General features: G+C 44.3%; 1 protein-coding gene and 1 pseudogene across 1 annotated transcript in view; one reads left to right on the top strand and one right to left on the bottom strand.

Moving 5' to 3' along the window:
• ALDH7A1 (aldehyde dehydrogenase 7 family member A1) overlaps window positions 1–17,199 on the top strand; it is a 35,863-nt gene extending 18,664 nt beyond the window's left edge. The window contains exons 10-18 of the mRNA XM_075541470.1: window positions 3,186–3,227; window positions 4,192–4,286; window positions 6,819–6,903; window positions 7,992–8,098; window positions 9,689–9,805; window positions 10,229–10,326; window positions 10,524–10,597; window positions 14,978–15,053; window positions 16,961–17,199. Of these exons, the coding sequence (XP_075397585.1) occupies window positions 3,186–3,227; window positions 4,192–4,286; window positions 6,819–6,903; window positions 7,992–8,098; window positions 9,689–9,805; window positions 10,229–10,326; window positions 10,524–10,597; window positions 14,978–15,053; window positions 16,961–17,015 (749 nt within the window). The 3' untranslated portion in view covers window positions 17,016–17,199. The remainder of the gene's footprint in view (window positions 1–3,185; window positions 3,228–4,191; window positions 4,287–6,818; window positions 6,904–7,991; window positions 8,099–9,688; window positions 9,806–10,228; window positions 10,327–10,523; window positions 10,598–14,977; window positions 15,054–16,960) is intronic.
• A 4,211-nt stretch (window positions 17,200–21,410) lies between these two features.
• LOC142440094 (NEDD8-conjugating enzyme UBE2F-like) lies at window positions 21,411–22,387 on the bottom strand (annotated as a pseudogene).
• Between the last annotated feature and the right edge of the window lie 516 nt (window positions 22,388–22,903).

Below are 22,903 nucleotides of genomic sequence, written 5' to 3'. Positions count from 1 at the left end.
CTTTGATGCTCACCTTCCTGACAGAACCGCTGAAGACAAAGTGGGTGTATAAACAAATGTGGTGAAGAAAGCTGATGGTGCCCGGTTATCAAAAGATATAGTGTCTGGGATCTTAAAGGCTTGAAGATAAGCAAGCGGCCATCTAGCTCAGAAGCAAGAAAGCCCACATGGAAGAAGCACACCAGCCTGTGTGATCATGCGGTGTCGAAGGGATCAGGAATAAGGCATCATCAGAACAAAGAAATCTTACCATAGTGAATGAGGGGGGGAAGTGCAGAGTGGAGACCCAAAGCCCATTTGTCGGCTATTGGAGATCCCCTTATAGAAAGGTCTTGGGGAGGAGACGAGCCAGTCCGTGCGATATAGCAAGGATGAAAATTGCAACTTTCCTCTAGTTCCTCAATGCTTCCTCCCCGCCCCCCCTCTCATGATCCCAGTTCTACCTTGCAAGTCTGGCTAGACCAGAGGATGTACACTGGTACAGTTGGGAACTGGAAACACGAGGAATCTAGGGCGGATGATCCTTTCAGGACCAGTGGTGTGAGTGGTGATACTGGGAGGTTAGAGGGAGAGTGGGTTGGAAAGAGGAACCGATGACAAGGATCTATATGTGACCTCCCTGGGGGACGGACAGCTGAAAAGTGGGTGAAGGGAGACGTCGGACAGGGCAAGATATGACAAAATAACAATTTGTAAATTATCAAGGGCTCATGAGGGAGGGGGGAGCGGGAAGGGAAGGGAAAAAATGAGGATCTGGTGCCAGGGGCTTAGGTGGAGAGCAAATGTTTTGAGAATGAGGGCAATGAATGTACAAATGTGCTTCACACAATTGGTATGGATTGTGATAAGAGTTGTATGAGCCCCGAATAAAACAATAAAAAAATGACAGTTATCAAGACTGTCTGAACAATGAACATGCATGACCAGTTTGATTTTTGACAAGAATAATCTTTTCATCAAATGGTGCTGGGAAAGGGGACAGCCACATGCACAAGCGCATGTTGGACCTTTCCCGCACCATGTAGCAAATGACGTCAGAAAGGAGCAAGACCAACTACACTGTACAACTCTTGGAGGAAAACCTAGGAGTACATCTTTGTGACCAGGAGTCAGGAAGTGGTTTCTTAGATTGGAGACAAAAAAGCAGGCGGAAACAAATAGTTAAATTGGACTCTTAAAATTCATCTGTGCTTGTGCTTCAAATGACACCATCGAAAAAACGAAGGAAAGCTACAGAATGGGAGTACATAATCTGCAAATCATATCTCAAAAGGCTCAAGTCTTAAATAAATAAAGAACTCGTAAGTGCAGCAGTAAAAAGACCATTAAAACATAAATGACCACTAATCACCTGAAGAGATGCTCAGCATTAATTACCGTGTATACGTGTGTGTAAGCTGAGTTTTTCCAACACATTTTAAATGTAGTTTTTGTGGTAAAATTAGGTGCCTCGGCTGACATTCGGGTCGGCTTATACTCGTGTATGTACGGTAGGTCCCCTTCTTACATGATCAGATATCGACTATCTCCCTTCTCTTCTCTGTCAAAGCAGTTTGCAAGTGTAGTGTATGTCAACTATAGGATTGTTAATTGTAGTGCCATAGGAGGATTACAGATGTTTCGATGCATTTTCCTATCTTGAATGATATGCTTTTCTGGTAGAAATTCTAAGGGTTAGGAATCAAGAAGCCAATGACTGGTAAAGGACGTAAAAAAAAAGGCCTTTCTAAATCTTACTTGCCACCAGGCAGGAGAAACTGAAGTTAAGCGTAGAATTTTCAGTTTTCTTGCTTTTTGGCTTAACAAAATGCTGTACTGTACTGAGCTAGCTGACATTAAATCGACTCGCAGCAGTAATGCGCGCTGGCATCGCACTCATTGGCTCTCTGGAGTCACATGGCCACATCCCGTTTCGGTAATGCTCTGGGAGGATATTTCCACAGTGCTGGGAAGAAGCATTCTCTCCAGTCATGATGTACTTTCCTGTTGTCAAAAGTAAATAAAAGTTAGTAAGTAGAAGTTGGCTTATAGCACTCTGAAGGTACGAAATGAAGTTAATAGTTAAATCTTTCATATGGGGAGGGCAGGTCAAAATGCCACTTGTAGTCTGCTGTGTACCTTTTGTGCTATGAATACGGGCGATGCCTGTCAAGAGCCCGAGTACACGCGAGGATAAGCCGACCCGAATATCAGTTGAGGCACCTAATTTTACCACAAAAGCTGCATAAAAAAATGTGCTGAAAAACTCGGCGTATACACGAGTATATACGGTACCTAACCAAGAAGTAGATAATCTACAATCAATGTATGAAGTACTAGAGATAGCTAAATATAATTTAGTATATCAACAACATCACGTACTTTTGGTGAAAATTTTAAATCAGGTTTAATAACAGGGAAATGGTGAGATTTTAAAAAAGTGATTTCATTAGGAGTTCTTATAGCTCTTATAACAATCCATACATCAGTTGTGTCAAGCACACTTGTACATATGTTGCTCACACTTGCACATATGTTGCTATCTTCATTTTCTTTCTACTTGAGTTTTTGGTATCAACTCCTTTTTCCCCCTCCACAGTGAAATATTAATAAGGAAAAAAACTTACAAAGCTAAATTAATTGGATTATCTGATCTCAAATAAATATAAAAGTAGAAGAAAAATATTTGGAAGGCACTATGCGACGTTGTGAACATTATGAGTCCTGGGTTTTTTCGTGTGTGATACTTTTTTCTGTAGTGATTATTAGGTAATTTTCTATACTGAGTACAAACTTTTTGTGCAAACATTTGTTTTATATATTTCAGAGTTACAGAGAAGTTAACAAAATGAATTCATGCTCCCTTTATCAAGACTCATCAGTTGATTACATTTTGCCCCATTTGCTTTATTGTTTTTTCTCCCATTCCATTAATACCTACCTTCCTACACATGCGCGCACACTATGAGTAGGTCTGATTTTTGAACTGTTTAGAATAAATGAGTTATCACTGAATATTTTAGCTTGTTACCTAAGAAGTATATTCATATTTTTTGTTTTGTTTTTAAGTGTATTCTTAAAATCAAGATGCTTAATGTTGATGGAATACTCATGCTACTTTTTAAATTATAAAATAAAATATTTGGGATAGACTACATTCTGAAGCTTTCTAAGGAGCCACTAACTTGTGTTTATATTTTTTAAAGGGAGAAGTTTATTAGAACTTGGAGGAAACAATGCCATCATTGGTAAGACTGTTTTTTATTTGTTTCATTTTCTATTCATAATACCCCTAATAGCAAATATGAGAATCTAGAACTTACCGAGGCATTTAACCCTGTACTCAATAAGACTTTCTCTGTGGCACACGCTTGAGCCATATTCCTGCATTGGCCTTTTACCTGGGAGCCGACAGAAGCCAGCACAGGTTACCTCAGGTCTGGACCTCCACAATGCTGTTGTGTTGTTGCTTGGAACTGTGGTTGTAGTTTCTAGAAGGCATAAAGGAGGGGAAGAATTACAAGTAATAGGCATTGAAGGCCAGCTTCGTAACTCCTATGTTAAATAATTCTGAGGGCAGAAGGCAACCACGCAAACTGAGCGGCATCAGGGAGTGACTTACCTGATCTCTTCAGAGGAGTAGACACATGTGGAGGGGCTTCGTGTGTGATTAAGTGGAGGCTTTCTGTGCAGTGAAGTCAACTGGTGGCAGGAGTCGAGGACTTGAGGTCATAGATCCGGACAAACTAGAGGGAGAGGCATTGACGTGAATCTGCTGGGGACAGTGAGGGGGAGCTGTAGCTGGGGAGCGGGGTCTGATGGCGGCGATAATCAGAAGGACGGGACAGTGCTCTCTCGATTGCCTGAGGACCCAGGTGCTGGCGTTGAACGGGCCTTGAGGTTGATGGCGCAGGCCGCCAGAGCTGAAAGAGGCTGATGGGCTTGGAGAAGAGACCCCTGGTGGATGCAGAGAGGAGGAATGAGGAAGCCCTGCGCATCTGTAGTGGGTAGCCAGTAAGCTCGTTGCTCTAGTCTCAGATCTCCTAAAATGGCCCCTGCAAGAGAAGCAGCATCTTGTTTACCTGATGAGCACGCGTGCCTCTGTCATGCGAGCGTGGTGACTTGTTCAGGGGTAGATTTAACGTGCATTGGCTACACTTTCTCGTGCGTCTACCTGCTCTGCCCACTGACGGGTGCTTGTCCTTCTCCCAGCTTTCGAGGACGCAGACCTCAGCTTAGTGGTTCCGTCAGCTCTCTTTGCAGCCGTGGGGACAGCTGGCCAGCGGTGTACGACAGCGAGGCGCCTGGTGAGTGTGTCTGCAGAGGCGAAGGAGCCCGTCTTATGCTCTGGACACCACTGCTGACTAGTTGCCACTGTTAACAAGGAGGACTGCCAGAACCAAATGTATCCCTAGATGTGGTGTTAAATAGGAGGGGGCTTCAACATTTTTCATTTCATTTTCCACGAGTTTTTCGAAGCTCCCTTGCATGTGGTCCTACTGTTTTCTTTAGTGTTTGTCAGTTAACTGACTCCCCTTCCCCACCCACCCTGAAAGTGGTCTCAGGCCTTATTCTTGTAGTTGATTGGCGCTACGACCGGGGAGTGTTTTCATTTCCTATTCAAGACCACTACGAAGTCCAACGTTACTGAGCGAATAAAACAGACTAAAGATTTTGTAAGAAATTGCAAAACTGTTCGCCTGAAGGTAGATAGCCTAGCCTTTCTTATTAAAACTTTTTAAAGATTTTAATTTTTGATGTCTTATGTCTTAAGGTTTGACTTGATGTGACATAGTTTATTGAAAAGGAATTTAGTCTTTATGTGCTTCCTATAAATAGAGAATTTGTACATACATAACATATAACTGCATATCTACAGAGCAGATCATTTTAAGCGTTTGTAAAGAAATTTAGTGTGCAGAACTTAGCAAGCTTAATCTCTATACTTAGAGTCAAGCTGGATTTTGTGGAGCATTCTTGATTCTCTCGACCCTCTTATAGTTTGGAAAAATTATGTATCCGACAACCAAGCAAATTTTGACTAGGGATAAGATTTGCCTGCATTTTCTGTTTTTCATTACTGAAATTCTTCCTGAAATTGAAAACAAAGGGAAACTCACAGTTGATTTACAAAGGACTTGGTTGACTCACATGCTTTGGCTTAAGTTGACACACCTAAATTAAATGGAATAAGTTAAAAGTCATGAATAATTCTATATTTACCTTTCCTGTTTCATTTTTTTATGCCTCATAGCAAATGAAAATTTTCTTTTTATATTTCTGTTCTTTAAAAAATCTAAGATGAGGATCATAAGGTAATATATTAAGGTGATGATCATAAAGTAATATACTAATTTGTTCACTTTAAACATTCTTCCCCTGATGGCTAAGAGGAGACCAATTGAATCGAGCTGATTCCACCTCACTGCGACCCTCAAGGACAGAGCAGAACTGTCCCAAAGGGTTTCCAGAGCTCTCCCTCATCTGGATAGAAGCAGGCAGTCCTGTCTCGCCCGTGGGGTGACTACTGTGTCCCCCCGACCTCTGGGTGAGCACTCACCACTGTGCCACCAGGGCCTCTGGAGAGAAAAGATTGTGCCTTTAATCATGTGGTAAAATACAAAATGACACAAAGACTACTATTTCCTTATTCATCTGACATTTATTGTTTCTTTGTGTATTGGAGCACATGTACATAGACATCCTTTTTATGTGTCCTACAAGCGAATACGATTCATTATTGCCTAATTAATTTCCATAAGGAACCCTGGTCACTTAGCGGCTACACACGGGACTGCCAAATCACAACGTCAGGAATCTGAAATCACCAGCCGCTCTGTGGAAGAACGGTAGGGCTTTCCATACCTACAAAGTTAGTCTTAGAAACCAACAGAGGTAGATCGTTGTTCCATAGCGGTGGCTCTCAACCTTCCTCATGCCGTGACCCTTTAACATAGTTCCTCATGTTGTAGTGACCCCCAACTATAAAATTATTTTCGTTGCTACTTCATAACTGTCATTTTGCTGCTGTTATGAATTGGGCAACCCTTGCGAAAGGGTCGTTTGATCCCCAAATGGGTCTCGACCCACAGGTTGAGAACTGCTGTTCTGTAGGGTCGCTATGAGTTGGGATCAGCTTGCGTCAAGGAGTCTCCTTTTCTTTCATAAGTCTTAAGGGAATAAATGTTTAATGTGAACAAATGAATATATTTTAAGTACTTTATGATCATCAACTTAGATTTCTTTTAAGAACTGTGAAATGTAAAAAATTTTATTCTTCATTTTTTACAAAAAAGAAACAGAAAAGGTACAGACAAATTATTCATATGTTGACTGTGATATTTAGCCCAACAGGTCCTGAGAATTATGATAAAAATATGGCGTATGATGTTATTTTTAACATCTGCTTGGAGGAAGTTACCGATATGATGACAGTTAATATATAACTGTCCAATTGTATTGATTTGTCCATCTGTCTACAGGACAGACAAATCATTTTAAAAAAATCAAATAATTAAAAAAGACCAACACATTTGGCTGTAGTTGCAAGAAAGGTCAGCAGTTCAAATCCACCATCCGAGGGAAAAGATGAGGCCGTCTACCGATAGAGATTTGTAGGCTTGGAAGCCCTAGATTAGAGGCCCTGTGAGTAGGAATTTGACTGATGACAGTGGATTTTTTTTTGTTTGCTTCTGCTAGTTTATGTTTTCAGAGACCATAATATTTGAAGAACCATTAAAAGCTTAATCCACACTATTAACAACAATTATAGTTGCTAAAAGTGTGTACATTTATTTTACTATTCCCGTGAATATTGTCTCTTTTATTTTTCCACTTAGTTTCTGCATGAAAGCATCCACGATGACGTGATAAATAAACTTAAAAAGGTGTATGCACAGATCCGTGTCGGGAACCCATGGGACTGTGAGTATTTGGTTCGATTTTTAAAGATTGTCCCTTTTGGCCAGTGAAGTTACAGCATTTCCCTTTCCTAAGGGAAATGCTTTGTTGTTTTTAATACTTGGCATTGGAGGTGATACATCTTGCGCCCCCAGGATTGGGGCCCTAAGTACTTGATGTGAGTTAGTGGTGGAACTAAGACAGCTTATCCCTAAGCTGCTGTTGAGGTGGGATGAGATTTGACTAGTTTTTCTATCGTTGTTCTTACTCTCAACTATACCGTCACCATAAGAGGCTGCACAAATTCCCTCTGACGGACTTGGTTTTGCTTCCACTTTTCCCTCCCAGAGTTATTTTCAAGGCTGTAGCAAGGTACTTCACTCTCCTGCTGAGCACACGTTCATGACCTCCCTTTGCTCTGTGACTAAAACCTAGATTTCTTCTTTTTCAGCGCGCTCACATTCTCTCCTGACCCTCCCTCTGCCTGCTTCCCTGCTTCCCTCCCTCCCTTCTGGCGTACCATTTGCTCCTTGTTCCCTAAATGCCCACGCTTTGACTTCCGGTCGCTGCTCCAAGCTTTCCAGGCCGTGCCCTACCGCTCCCTTTGCTGGGAAATGAGCTTCACCAGCTCTTTCCACTTGCATCCCTCTGCAAAGAGCCACCTCCTCACAGACCCAACTGAAACCTTTCTTGTTCTCTATCCTCGCTCTGCTTCCCGGCAGCCGTAACCCAGGCAGCTTCACGCTCCCGCTGAACTGCACTCCAGCTGCTGAGCCGGTGAAGTTTCTTAAGACTGGCCATGCTGGCCATGAATCCATGGATCCTATAGTCATGCCTCTGTGCCTGTGGCCAGCAGGTTGGCTCGCCCCTGTTGCTGTAAGTACAGTTGATGGGACCACAGTCAGTCCGTTCATCACGGTACCTGGTCTGCAGTGGCAGAATGGAGTCGTGGCGGCAGCGCCACGGGAATTGTGCAAAACCGGGAGAGTCGCGGCCCTTTAGAAAGAAAGCTCGCTAACTCCTGGTGTGAAACGAGAGCTTCTGTGGAGGGACTGCTCTGGCCATGGGGACCTGCTGAGCTGCTACAGCGATGCTGCCTTTTCTCCCGCCAGCTGATGTCCTCTATGGGCCGCTCCACACCAAAGAGGCAGTGGCCATGTTCCTGCGGGCAGTGGAAGCCGCGACCAAGGAAGGTGGCACCGTGGTCTGTGGAGGCAAGGTAATGGAGACGGCCTGGCATCAGTAGGCAGAGCTGTGTTATACTCGTCCTGTGGCACAAGCCGGGGCTTGCCATGCCCCTCCTCACTCGTGTTGGGAAGGGTGAGATAACTAGCGCTTTCAGGAACGATGCCCTCGATGCAAGGAACTTCCTGGAGGGACGCGCAAGGAACTCGCAGGCCAGGCTGCCTTTGAATCGAGTCCTCAGAAGCAGGGACAGTCCAGCAAGACTTGGCGTTCAGCGTACTTACAATCCACGAGGACTATTCAAAAAGTCCATTTAGCCGGGCAACCGTTAATTAATTCGCACCATCAATGTTTTCACCTGGCACATTAAATGTTGTAGGGCCAAAGTGTTTTCTTCATTGATGATGGGATTTAAGATTCTTTTATAAGCTAAACTTACCACTGTGTTTCCTTTTCATTGAAATCAATAAGTGAGTCTCCTGCAAGGTCATCCGAGAGCAAAACCCCTCAGGACATCCACTGTTTCCTACCTCTCCGCAGTCGTTAGGTCACATTCTGTGGTAAGGCATCACAGTGCAAACACAGATGACTTACAGACAATTGAGAGTCCACACAGCCGATTCAGCTCAGAAAGAGCAGAAATAGAGAGGCTAGGGACGTGACCCCCACCCCACCCCACCCCCGTAAAGCAGCTTCCTGTGGGCGTTGGACTATTTCATAGAAATAAAGGTGAGCATTAGTTGAGTGGAGAGGAACTAGTACTGATTATGTGGAGGTTTGCTATAGGAGTTTTTATAGTATACCCTTTTGGGTCTTTTGTTTTTTGTTCAAGAAATGCTGATTACCTATTTTTAAATTAACTACTCGCCACCGCCAAGTCTATTCTAAGTCCTGGCGACCCGTAGAGCAGGATAGAACTGCTGCCCTTCTGAGCTTCTGAGACGGCCACTCTATGCACGCAGAAGCCTTACCTTTCTCCCAAAATTTAAAATTACAGCCTTTACAAAAAACAAAAAGCTACTAATACCTGCCACAGCAAGTAATATTTGACACCTAATTTTGTCAGCTGTCATTCTTGAGCACTTCACAGATGCCTCATTGCTGAGTTTCCTTTTTAATTCTCTTTGAACAACAATCAATCATTGTAACAGGTGATTTTTTTTTATATTCATAATGGGAGGTTATTATTTTTTTACAAATAATTTTATTGGGGGCTCTTACAGCTGTTATAACAATCCATACATCCATTGTATCAAGCACATTTGTACATATGTTGCCATCATCCTATTCAAAAAATTTTCTTTCTATTTCTTGGTATCCGCTCCTCTTTTTTCCCCTTCTCTCCCCCACCCTCCCGCCCTTATGATCCCTTGATAAATTATATTTATTATTCTTTCATATCTTACACTGCCTGCTGTCTCCCTTCCCCCATTTTTCTGTTGTTTGTTCCGCTGGGTGGGGGGAGGGGTTATACTCCCTTTATCCCCATGGGAGATTATTGTAGAGAAATAATTCACATACTAAATAGCGTTGATAATCTTAGGTGTATGTGCAGATTGTGCCCTCAACCATAATACTAGAAAAGAGAATTAATGCTCTAATGGATTTTGTTTCTCTCCCCAAGGCCATGGATCGCCCTGGGAATTACGTAGAACCAACGATCGTGACTGGTCTTGCCCATGATGCGTCCATCGCGCACACAGAGACTTTTGCTCCAATTCTGTATATCTTTAAATTCAAGGTGACAGTTCCTTCTCTCGTCTCTAGTCTGATGTTAAAATAAGTGAAAAGACTAGGGGAACATTAAGTTAGCCTTTAGGGGATTTTAGAAAGTCACTCTGATCGATCAGTTGAAATGTGAAGGTTATGATGAAAGCCATAGAGCATGTCAACCTTAAACCAAGCTGAGCTCATTGCCATCCTCAATGAACTTATTGTTGGCTTTCTTGGTTTATGCTTTCATTTTGGTAGAGCAACATCTGCAGTTGCCTTATTTGTAAAACTTGGATGACAGACTGTGTCAAGAGATAAGGGTTAATGTGAACTCCTTGAATCTTTTTGTGCACTCCCAGTATTCTGGGTCATCTGGTGAAATGAGTTTCATATTGGTGAACTTTGGCTTGAATACTGTATCATCTAACATCTTCTAACACCTGCCTTTTAGAATGAAGAGGAAGTCTTTGCCTGGAATAATGAAGTAAAACAGGGGCTTTCCAGTAGCATCTTCACCAAGGACCTGGGAAGAATCTTCCGCTGGCTTGGGTATATCTTTATCTCTTTTGATAAGTTTTGTAAATCAGAATTGTGTGATGAATGGCCTTTTCCAAAAACAAAGAGGAAACGATCAGGTGAAATTGCCTTTTAGCACTGGGAGGCCCAGAGCTTTGCTTGTTTGGTTCTCTGTTTTGTTTTTCATGTCTCACATCGTGCTCACACCATGCCTCCCTTTTTAAACACAGCCCCAAAGGATCAGACTGCGGTATCGTAAACGTCAACATTCCCACAAGTGGGGCCGAGATCGGAGGTGCATTTGGTATGTAGAGAATTGCTTTCTGGTGTGTGGCTCATATGGTGGGCAGTAATGGAAATGGAGTGTGGCTTTTAGAAAAGTTTGACCCTGAAACTGAGACACAGTTTGTCTTCTGAAATGATGTCTGCAATCTCAGTGGCCGAGAGATTGTATTTCATAGTCAGGGCTCGGTAGTCTAGTATTTTGTCCTGCTCAACTTTCCATTCGAACTAGGGTACATTTGTATGTGAACCCCTGAAATTGACATCTGCTCTCTGGGGATACTGGCCAGTCCCCTCAAGAATAAGAACCTCTGGGTTAGAGCCAGAAAATTTCACTCAAAATTCTTGAGGTTTTTTTGCAGGGTATTAAATATTATGTGTTGTTGTTTGTTTGTTTTTCCCACTTCAACCTGCTCCAACACCTTGCATTTTTAGTTTAGTAATAACTTGAAAAAAAGCAAAAAAACTTTCCCAACAATCAGACAGTGTTGTACATTTCAGGTGATCCATTGGCTTGTGCTGATGGATGCATAATATAAGGAAATAATTAATGCCACCTAATTTTTCTTGTAAATAATGTTGAAACGGAACTTTCTTGTGTGTGTGCGTGTGTGTGTGTGTGTGTGTAAGAGAGAGAGATATACTCCACTATTAAGTAAGCAGATAGACAGAAAACAAACAAACAAACATAGATCCAAAGTATAGTAAGAACAGATTGCCGTGTGTTTTGGATATAGAAACAAAACAAACTTGCATTAATACATGGAAAAACTTAAATGATTAGGAAAGGTATTATCATATTTTAGGTCAGACATTTTAATTAAAATTCTGTAGGCTGTCTTTGACTAGAGCCTCCTACTTTCAGTTCAGCCTCTCCCCTGTGCTCACCTCTGTGATAAGAGCACATGCCTGTCATTTCTGCTCCTCTTGTAATCTCCAATCCCTGTTTCCAGTCGATGGTTGTTTTTTCCAATCGATTAGTCTTCAGGGAAACGTTCAAAACGGATTTTATTTTTAAAGCTAGGTCTCTGAGTGTGTGCAGATATGTTCGGTGTCTGCACAAATGTATCTTAGGCAACCACTTTCCGACTCTACATGCTATAGCCAGAAGTACATTTATTGAAATATTTTAAGTTTAAGCTTTAACCGTATCTTTGTTTTGAAGCTTTTAGAAATGATTTCTTGACCCTCTTACAATTGTAACCCAACAAGTCTACCAAACCCTCCTTTTTGTAGATCTTGGAAGGTAATATCACAGGTTTTGGTTAACCAATTGGTATTCAATTTTTAATAACTATTAATTTTATTGAATTTGTCCAATTATGATAGTTTTCTTACGGAACGATGTTGTCCTTTCAGTTAAAGTTTTTATTTGCTTCGTTTTCTGTGTATTTGTCATTACACTGGCTCCCACTCGTCAGTGTCTACTTAATGTAGTGTTGCACCATGTTCCAGTCCATCGATAACATCCTTTCTCCCCCCCCCCCCCCCCCGCCCTGACCTGGGCTTGCTGCTCTGCAGGCTTGCTGGGTAGCTCCCACGCTGGCGGTGCACATGTGTCTGCCAGGTGGCTCCCTGGGTTCTGGCGCTCGGGTCATCTTTCTTGACTGACTCCTTCACTTTGATCGCACACACGCTGCAGCGGCATCATCACAGAGCGCGCATAGATGATATATTTACGTTCCTGAATGTGCATTTAAAAAATGTCTTCATATTACCCTTGTGTTTAATTAACACTGTGGCTGGTGGGAAAAGATACGGCTGTTCCCCTGAAGATGAACAGCCTGGGAAAGCTTGGGGAGCGGCTTCTGTAAGTCAGAAGTCAGAAGGAGTCTGATGGCAGTGGCTTTGGGGTATGACTTGTAGAAGATTCTAGGTTAGTGGGCCAGGCCTCCCTAGTGAGAGCAGGCCCATGTTTGGTGACTTGCACTGACTGACGCACAGACCTCAGCATGCATTGTACTGGCGCCTCTGATTTATCAGAGCAGATCGGGCAAAGGAAGCTGGTGCCGAAGACTGGGGAAAACCAGGCCCTGATCTTTCAGGGGAGGTCCCAGTAGAGTCCGTAGTTGTGACAAGTGTGAAGCATTGCCTACTGGGGAAGCTCGTTAGAGACTCGGGGCCTGAAGTTTGATTGGAACCGGTCAGTGCAGGCACCCTCTGCTCAGCACACACCAAGATTGTAGACTTCTGAAGGAAAGCAGGTGTTTACCATAAACTACATGTTTTTGGTGTTAAAACAGTTATGGCATAGTGAGTCATTCTTATCATTTAAGGAGTTTTATTGTTTCTGTCAAGGAGCCCTGGTGTCTCTGGGTTAGCCATTGGATGCTAACCATAAGGTCACTGGTTCAAACCCACCAGTTACTCCCTAGATAGGGAAGCCCTAGGTAGGTTGCTGTGAGTCAGAATCGACTGGGCGGCAGTGGGTTTGTAAATGACGCTGATTGTTAGTGTAAGGAGCGTTTGGTAGTTAAGCTCCTAGAACCACTCTCGGCTTCCCTATCCAAGCATACTCTGAGCCCGCCGCCTCTGACCTGAGCTCTCAGCGTGACCGACTTGAACCTTGTCTATTTTATGTTCACTTGCTCCTTTTTTTTAATCGTTTTATTGGGAGCTCGTACAATTCTTATCACAGTCCATCCATCCATCCATTGTGTCAAGCACATTTGCACATTTGTTGCCATCATCATTCTCAAAACCTTTGCTTTCTACTTGAGCCCGTGATATCAGCTCCTCATTTTCCCCTCCCTCCTCACTCCCCGCTCCCTCATGAACCCTTGATAATTTATAAATTATTATTTTGTCATATCTTACACTGTCCAACATCTCCCTTCACCCACTTTTCTGTTGTCCGTCCCCCAGGGAGGAGGTTATATGTAGTTCCCCCTTTCTCCCCGACCTTCCCTCAACCCTCCCGGTAGCGCCACTCTCACCACTGGTCCTGAAGGGATCATCGCCCTGGACTCCTTGTGTTTCCAGTTCTTATCTGTACCATTGTACATCGTCTGGTCTAGCCAGATTTGAAAGGTAGAATTGGGATCATGATAGCGGGGTGGGGGGCGGGGGGGAAAGTTGTATGTTTCATTGTTGCTACATTGCACTGGCTCGCTGGCCTCCTCGTGACCCTTCTGTAAGGGGATGTCCAGTTGCCTGCAGATGGGCTTTGGGTCCCCACTCCGCACTCCCTCTCATTTACAAGATCACTTGCTTCCTTATAACACTTAGAGAGCACTGTGTTAGTGACTGAAGTGAAGGGGAAAAAGTCTTCATATTTCCCTGTGATCACTCTAAAGTGCATCCCCAGGGAGGTGCCCCTTTCCTTACCAAAAGGTTGGAGGTTTGAACCCACACAGTTGGCACCGTGAGGAAAGGCCTGGTGGTCTGCTTCCATGAAGATTACTTACACCCAAGAGAACCCATGGAGCAATTCTACTCTGTACCACAGAGGGTCACCGTGAGTCGAATCCAACTTGACGGCAATGAGTTTTATGTTAAAGAGGAGTTAAAACTCCGAAATAACCGACTCACTGTCATCGAGCACTTTCAGCTTAGAGTAACCCTCTGGGACAGAGAGGAACTGCCCTTTCAGTTTCCAAGGTGTGAATATGGAAACAGATGGCTAAATCTTTCTGCACAAAGTGACTGTTGGATTTAAACCCTTAACCTTTTGTTTAGTAGCCATTATGCCACAAGGCTGCTTTCAAGAGGAGTCTCACTCCCTCCCGCCCTCCCTCCCTCCCATCTAAATAATTCTGACTCCTGGTGACCCTATAGGACAGAGTAACTGTTGCTGGAAGTAGAAAGCCTTACCAAGGAGCACTGGTGGTTTCGAACTGCCGCCCTTCGGTTAGCTGTCCAATGTGTAACCGCTACCCCATCAGAACTCCACTTTTAGAGGAGCACTGTAAACAATTTATGTCAGCTCTCACAATGTCTGTGCTACCTGGTGTGATTGTGTGTTGTGGACTAAAGTCAATGTGACTTACGCTTTGACCTTTTATAGCATCTGTCATACCGTGTAGATTTTGCGCACATCCAACCCCGAGTCCAGTTTGTCTGTCTCTCAGCTCCTGGCCTGGATAATCACTTCTCAAGGCCTCATGAGACAGCATAGCCCAACGCCTTTCCCAGAGAAGCTGTCCAGGAATCAGGAGGGTTTGCAGGAGACTGTCTGGACTCCATGTTCAAGGTGGCTTCAAAAAGTTGTGGGAAACTTCCATTATGGTTCAGTTAATTTTCCCGTGAATTTGTTGAAGGCCCGTCAGATATTGGGGGGAGTGAGTAGAGTCACTGGTTAGGGTAACTCGGATCTCCTGTCGGTAATGCCATTTCAATGACACAGAGCCCACACGGGAAAGAAGATGCCGCAAAGATGTGAGATCATTTTGTATTTCTTTAGGAGGCGAGAAGCACACTGGTGGTGGCCGGGAGTCTGGCAGCGACGCCTGGAAACAGTACATGCGAAGATCCACCTGGTGAGCAAAAGACGGGTTTGGGTGCAAAGCCTTTGGGACAAGACTCTTACTTCTCGGTTCTGTTCTGCCTTCATTCCCCTTCATTCACTTCGTTTTATGTTTTGCGCATTCTGCAGCTGTCTCTGTCCTACGTTTCTGCCCTTCTTTAGCTAGTGCCTCGTGCGTGGCTGTGCAGGCACTGGGTCGGTGCTTGGCGCCCAGGAGGTGACTGATGTAAGAGCAGGACCCATGGGTCAACCAGTAGGGGAAAGTGGGAGGGCCGCTCCTTTGATTTGGTTTATGGGTATATTTTTTAATATATTGGGGGCTCTTACATCTCTTATCACAATCCATACATTCCTCCAGTGTGTCAAGCACATTTGCACATATGCCGCCATCATCATTTTCAAAGGATTCTCTTCCCACTTGAGCCCCTGATATCAGCTCCCCATTTCTTCCCCCTCCCTCCTGCGCCTGCCCTCCCTCACAAACCCTTGATAATTTATAGATTATTTTTTTCATATCTTACATCGTCCTCCATCGCCTCTCACCCACTTTTCCGTTATTCGTCCCCCCCGGGAGGAGGTTCTAGGTTGATCCTTGTGATCGATTCCCCCTTTCTCTCTGGTTTATGGATATTTTTATCTCCGTGCAGACTTTAGAAGCTGGACAGATGTGTACGGGTCGGGCATGTAGGCTTGAGGGATCCCACTTCTGGGAACAGTACTGTGGAATCTTGACAATGGATTAGCTCGTTTCCCCGGCATACACAAAACGGGTTAGGGGCTCTGCTTGGTGAGGGTCTTGGGAAGTTTTGACTACAAAGTTTTTTGCTAATAATCTGGCTTCCTCCCCCTCTGGTGGAAGTAGCTTTTACTGAGTTCCAGTAAAACCGTGTGAGGCCAGCACTTGTGGTGCCATGTGGTGGAAGAAGCATTGGATGAGTGGCTACGAGACATCATGCTCTTTGCTTTAAGCAGCGGTTCTCCCCTTCCTAACGCGGTGACCTTTCATACAGTTCCTCATGTGGTGGGGACCCCCATCCATAACATTATTTTTGTTGCTACTTTATAATTTCAGTTTTGCTACTATTATGAATCGGGCGACCCCTGTGAAAGGGTCGTTTGACCCCCCCAAAGGGGTCACAATTTACAGTTTGGGAACTGCTGCTTTACAGCTTCTCACCAGCTCTTGACCCTGTGTAGGTTTCTGTTTCTTTTTTGCTAAGATCATTTTACGGGGGCTCCTACAACTCTCATAACAATCCATATCAGTTGTATCAAGCACATTTGTACATATGTTGCCGTAATTTTCTCAACATTTACATTCTGTTTGAGCCCTTGGTATCCACTTTGTACCTCCCTCCTCCACCCTGCGTCTGTTTCTTACCTTTGTTTCTACCCGCCTCTGCTCTGTAGCTCCTGAGGGGCTCTTGGCTGTGGCTTGTTTCAAATGCACGCGCACGTCTTGCCCACGTCCCGATTTTCCTGAGGTGTGTCCTTTCACCTTCCGGGGACCTGCTTAACGCAAACGCTTTAACTCTCAGGGGCTAGTGAGTTGGGAAACTGTGTTTCAAAGGTTTAGTTCCTTACTTTATTTCTATCAAAATGGAAATATCTGTGTCTCTCACAATCATTACAAGTTAGAGAGCTACCAATAGAAAAGTTACTGTCTGCATGTTTTGAAGCCCCGCTCCAACAAAACTGTGAATAATCTGTCGTAATGTATATTTCTGGTCATTTATACGCTTTTTTCTCCCTCCTGTATTTAGCAAAGGAAATGATGCATATTAACATTGTTTGGTAAATTTTTTCGTCACCAATTTCCAAGGTGGACATTTTGCCATGTTAATATGTACAGATGTGTTTAATGGAATGGAACTATGCTGTATGCACTATCATTTCATGTGCTCATGTTTTCCCCTCCAGCACCATCAACTACAGTAAGGATCTCCCTCTTGCTCAAGGAATCAAGTTTCAGTAAAAGCATCTTAGATTCACATAACTTCAAGACTTTGGGACATTCCTGCAGCAATTTCTTATGGAGAAGACAAAGAAAATGAAGATGTGCCCTGAATAATTGCATTATTTTGCATATGCCCCCGAGGCCCTGTCTAACTCAAGAGACTCATTTTTGAAAAAGAAATAAAGTTGTTATAATAGCATATTTAAAACCAAAGGCTCGATTTTTATATCACTAGTTACAGTTGACTCCTAGCAACCTTATAGGAGAGAATAGAACCCTGTCTGTTTTCCTGTAAATTTTATGGGAGTAGAAAGCGTCGTCTTTCTCCTGCGAAGCGGCTGGTAATTTCAATCTGTTGACTTGGTGGTTAGCAACCCCACACGTGACCCTCTACGCAGGGGTCAGCTGAGGGTAAGAATTGACTTGGGGACAGCACGTATGAGTTGGGTTGAGTTGCTGTTGTTGATGTTTGGTGGTGGGAGCGCCAAAGAGGATGGCCCTCAGTGAGAAGGATTAACAGTGGTCACAGCCTTGGGCTCCCACCTGACAGCTGTGAGGATGGTGTGGGCCAGGCAGTGCTTTGTTCGGATGAACACGGGATCGCTGTGAGCCGGAACCAACTCTGTGTCACCTCGCAACAACAACTTATTAAATACCCTTTTTTAATGTTTAGGGTTATTTCATAACTCAAAAATAGCCCACACTGTGGTCGGAATTGGGAAATGTACAGGACAAAGAATATGGAAGATAGACGTCTGCAAGAGAAGCATTCTGGTCGGGAGGACTGGTTCACACACCCCTCTGGGTGCCATGCAGGGGGTGATGACAAGGAAGCTAGCTGCAGCCTTCCCTGCAGAGGACCGCAGCGCCACGTGCCTGTGGCCTCAGCTAAAGCGACTGAGTGGTAAGCATCCGCCCCATATGGCTTCTCTTGCTCATGACTTTGTGCCACTGGGAAAGAAGTTCGTGGGGAGGATGTAGATTTCATTCCTGCTCTTGAACTTGTCACCTGCAAGAGTTCTGTGTGTGAAGGTTTCTAATGTGCACCTGGATTTCCTGTGCCGCCTTTCGGCAGCTGCGCGGGGATTTATTCTTAGGGAGAGAGAACTGAGCCTAGGGCAGTGCACTGGGGTCAGTTCACTCACTGTGGGCTGAGTGTCTCCTTTCTTGAGAAACTGCAGAGGAAGCCTTTAAGCCTGTGACTAAGTGACCAGTGCACCTTGTCAAGCTCACATTGGCTCTTGGAGCTCTATTCCTGGCACTCTGCTGGGAGGCACAGTCTCCGTCCGTCTGCTGCCAGCTTGGATGTGGCAGAGGCCTTTGAAGAAGATGGTCATTGGTGTAAACCTCCTGGTGCATCAGGATGTATGGGGAATTGTAGACAACTAGCAAAGAGTTTGGGGCTGAACTGTAACGCAGAAAAGCAGATGGAAAAAATAGGAGATAATCATAAAACTCAGAGAAAGAAAGGTATTTGTAGTGCATTCCATGGTCTGACTGCGAAAAGTGCTTATCTGGCTGTGCTGATGTCGCTGAATATGAATCACCGCGCCCAATACCGAGGATGTCGACAAGGTAAAGGTTAAGGATACTATCGTGAAAGACTTCTGGATTGGAACATCAGTGCTAGCCTAAAATGATAAAAGCAAGAACTAGCAATATAGGCTAACTAATCAGATACAGAGATACATCCTGAATTGGTCATTGCCCCTGGGGAGAAGGCAAGTAGCGAGGGTCTGTGGGGATAAGGGATTTTTTAAAAATAACAAAGTGATGGAACGACAGATACATGAAGTTCTTCATTTCCAACCCGTTTTTCTCACCACCTCCGTTCCTGTCACCCCCTTGGTGCCACCCCCATCCCCACATACACTCTACCATTATTGGCCTGGGGACTACTTAAAACTATCTCAAATTAATTTGATTGAAAAGTCAATCGTTAATTTTTAAAAGTTCAAAATAGATTATTCTGTCTTGAGGTATAGACACATTTCTTTAAATAACTAAGAAACTCATTGCAATTAGGGCCTCGACTTAAAACAGGTAACGCTATGGTTTTATTATAATCCTGTTTTTTAGATCACTGTATAAGTCGGTCTAGCTTGTTGCTTATTGCTTCATATATGACTGGTATGTCTGGAGCATGTAATGTAATCACCGTATTATACTCAAGTATAAGCCAACCTGAATATCTGCAGAGCCACCTAATTTTAGCACAAAACTGCATTAAAAATGCTGAAAAACTCGGCTTATACTCTAAATATGGTAAAGTGTTTTTAGGATTCTTGGTCATTCTCATTTTTTATGTGAAACTACAAATTTCTTTTTGCTTGAAGTATTTTCTTCTACCCAGGTTTTTACCTATTTTAAACATTTTCCAAAATATAGTGCTGCTTTTCATTTTGAATTTTTTATATTTGCAGTTTCTCCCCAGGTACGCACTTAAAGTGGCTTTCCGTCTTGCTGTGTATCTGCTAAGGCGATGGCCCACTTGGGATAATATCATCTCCAATATGCTTAGAGTGAGCAGTTGAAAGCTCTAGTCTTAGATATAGATATCAGTTAATTCTAAAAGCTTTCATAAAAATCATTTTATTGGGGGCTCATACAACTCTTACCACAATCCAGACACACATCCCTTGTCTCAGCACATTTGTTGCCATCATTGCTTTCAAAACATTTTCTTTCTATTTGAGCCCTTGGTATCAGCTCCTCATTTTCCTCTCCCCTCTCCCTCATGAACCCTTGATAATTTATAAACTATTATTATTTTTTCACATCTTGCACTGTCCAATATCTCCTTTTACCCCCTTATCTGTTGTCCATCCCCCTGGAAGGGGGTTATAGGTCGGTCATTGGGATTGGTTCCCCCTTTTCCCCAACCTTTCCCTTCCCCTCCTTGTATGGCGACTCTCAATATTGGTCCCGAGGAGTTTATCTGTCCTGTATTCCCTGTGTTTCCAGGTCTTATCTGTGCCCATGTACATGCTCTGGTCTAGCCGGATTTGTAAGGTAGAATTAGGGTCATGACAGTGGGGGGTGCTAGGGGGCAGGAAACATTAATAACCAGAGGAAAGCTATATGTTTCATCTGTGGTATACTGCGCCCCGACTGGCCCGTCTTCTCCCTATGACCCTTCAGTAAGGGGGTGTCCAATTGCTTACAGATTGGGTTTGGGCCTCCCCTCCATTCACATGATTTTTTGTTCTGGGTCTTTGATGCCTGAAAACTGATCCCATCGACACTTCATGATCACACAGGCTGATGTGAAGCGAATTCATTTTTTTTTCCGAATTCATTTTTATAGACATGATTTTAACAACAGCGAGGGTTGTTCTTTTGAGCCACAAAAGATTTTAAATTTAAATTTGGGCTTATAAATTTAAATTGCCTTTCAGTTGTTCCTCACTGTTTTTTACTGCCATAAATAAAAAGTTGCTTATTCTTATTGTAAACCAAAAATTTCGAATGCATCTCATTTTTTACCTCCACAGTGCAATGGCCTATTTGTGAGGGCTACTGCGTACTTGAATTTTAAGGTCCAGCAGCTGCAGAGCTGATTATTATGCTCCTGGGGACTGCCCCGCCCCCCTCCTGGAGTCTCTATTCTAGCCACTGCTGCTAATGAGACCCCTTTCCAATGTGCACAGGAGGAACTGATTAACATAAGAGGACACTCATGCTGTGAATCCAAATGCTTGCTTTTGCCCCTTCCCCAAGGCAAAGTCTTTGCAGAGAGCTGAAGAGGCAGGCTTTGCAGATTCTGTAGCAAGAAGATGGACGCATCTTCTGGCCTTAGTTGAGCGAGGCAGACAGACACTCCTAAAGCAGACCACGCAGCGGGGGTGGGGATTTTCTCAAGGGGAAGTGGAAAGCTGTCAAGATCGGACAGATGTGACATTGCTACAACCTAATGTGTAGCATAGGTGTTTGAAGCTCACCACAGCTGTCACCTGTCTCCTAAGCACTTTTTAAAGTATATTTCTTTTTTTTTTTAAGGTAGACAATAAATGACGCTATGCATTTCTGGGGAGCCTGGCGACACCTGAGAGGGTCCCAGCACACGAGGGGGAGGGGCCAGGAGGCTTTGCTTTCAAGCAGAGTCTGGGCTGTGGGTTCCTGCTGACACGCTGCGGGTCACGTGGCACACATCCTTAGCATCACTGGCGCAGGGCGGTTTCCTGGGAGGGGTCAGCACCGCTCAAGGCTCAAACCAAACCACGTTAAGGAGGAAAGCAGACAATTCTTTAGGACCCAAGACACACTCCTTGCTGATTTGACATCGCGCTCTCCAGCTAACTCAGGCAGGTGGAAGCTGTCCTTCAGATCAGTGTCACGGGCTGGTCCAGCCCTGTGGGACAGAGGGACCATGATGGGGACAGCGCACAGTCCCGGCCCCGCAGGCCTCCTGTATCATCTGGCGTACCACTTCATGTAGTCTTCCACTTTATTCCGGAAATCCTCCTTGTCCCGCAAATGATGTTCTGCAGCTTCAATATTCAGTGGATCCTCAAAATTCAGAAGATCAGTAAATAAGGAGTTTAATTCCCAAACAACACCCTTCAGCATCCTCGTGGGAGCCCAGCCAGTGCCGTCAACCGAATGTACTCACAGTAAACTCAGACAGATGTCCCCCGTCTCTGTGATGTTGGGGTGCCAGATTCTGGTCAAGCACTTCACCTTGGGGACACCATGTTGTAGGCACCAGGAACTTCCGTTTCAAACGGAAATTTTCCACCCTGGTAGTAACCCTCATCTGGGATCACGGGTAGCTGGGAGCAGTGGAGCTTGTTGGGATCAGGAAAGTGCACCTGGCAGGTAGGTGCAAGGTAAGTTTGCTTCATGCTCTGCAACCTGTGCTAGAGCCTGCCCGAAGAGCTCTGGCTGCGCCTCTGGGCGGACAGCAGACACCACACGATGGTTCTGGGACACTGGTTGGGTTAGGAATTCTTTGACGAGAAGCTTGTTTCTCACAGACCCCCTCCGCGTGGAATGGAGGCCGTGGCCGAGGAGCGGGACCCCTTGAGACCACCATCCCGCTCTTCACCCTGGGCTCCCCGAGAGCTCCCCGAGAGCGGTGAGGCGGCCCGGGAGCCAACACCATGCCGGGCCTGCGCGGCCACGGAAGTACATTTCTTAAAAATAAATCCTTACTTTATTATTACAAGGAATTCAAATAGGGCCTAACATGCTTATTAAACAAAGCATGTAACTCATGCCCCTTCTTCTTGAATTCTCTCCAGAGCAGCCACGCTCGCCTCGCTCCTCCTGCTTCTCATGTCGGACTTACCTGTGTCATCAGAAAGCATATCCTTGTTTCTCCTCACTTTAGACCCGTCCAATAAGCTCCTGGGTGTAGGAGGTGAGTGCTCACTTTCTCCTCTCCACATTCCCTGACATAGACCTCTTTCCCCATTCCTGCAGTCTATTACCGTCCAGATTTTGAGTTGATCTGTATTCGGTGTTTAATTATTCTGACTACAAAGAGAGGCCAAGTAGTGTGTTAAAAACGATGCCTACAACACCTACTTTCTTGTCGTGTTTTTTTTTCTCAAGCTAACAGTCGACTTTTATTGCCCAATTATCTCTATTACGAAATATTTCCAAATGGCCAAGTTGTCTCTGTCACCTGCTCAGGGTTAGTTTCCAATAATTCAGGTATCAGTTTCAATGCATGTTTGCTTTCCTATTTTACCCGTTCTCTTTCCAGGTGCCTATGGTCTGTGTCTCCTGCACAGGTGGCTCTCCCTTGCCTCACCTTCTCTGTGGGAGTCTGTGTTGTCTAGATTCCTGTACTACACCTGCTTCCCACACGTCTTTTGCTGGAGCATGTCCTCTAGAAGAGTCCTGAGAATGGTTGAATGGGGGACAGCTAAGGAAAAAACAGTTAAAAATCTTACCAAAGG

The sequence above is a fragment of the Tenrec ecaudatus genome, chromosome 2 (assembly GCF_050624435.1).
Source record: "Tenrec ecaudatus isolate mTenEca1 chromosome 2, mTenEca1.hap1, whole genome shotgun sequence".
NCBI classification, from domain to species: domain Eukaryota; kingdom Metazoa; phylum Chordata; class Mammalia; order Afrosoricida; family Tenrecidae; genus Tenrec; species Tenrec ecaudatus.
This window is presented reverse-complemented; position numbering and strand designations above follow the sequence as displayed.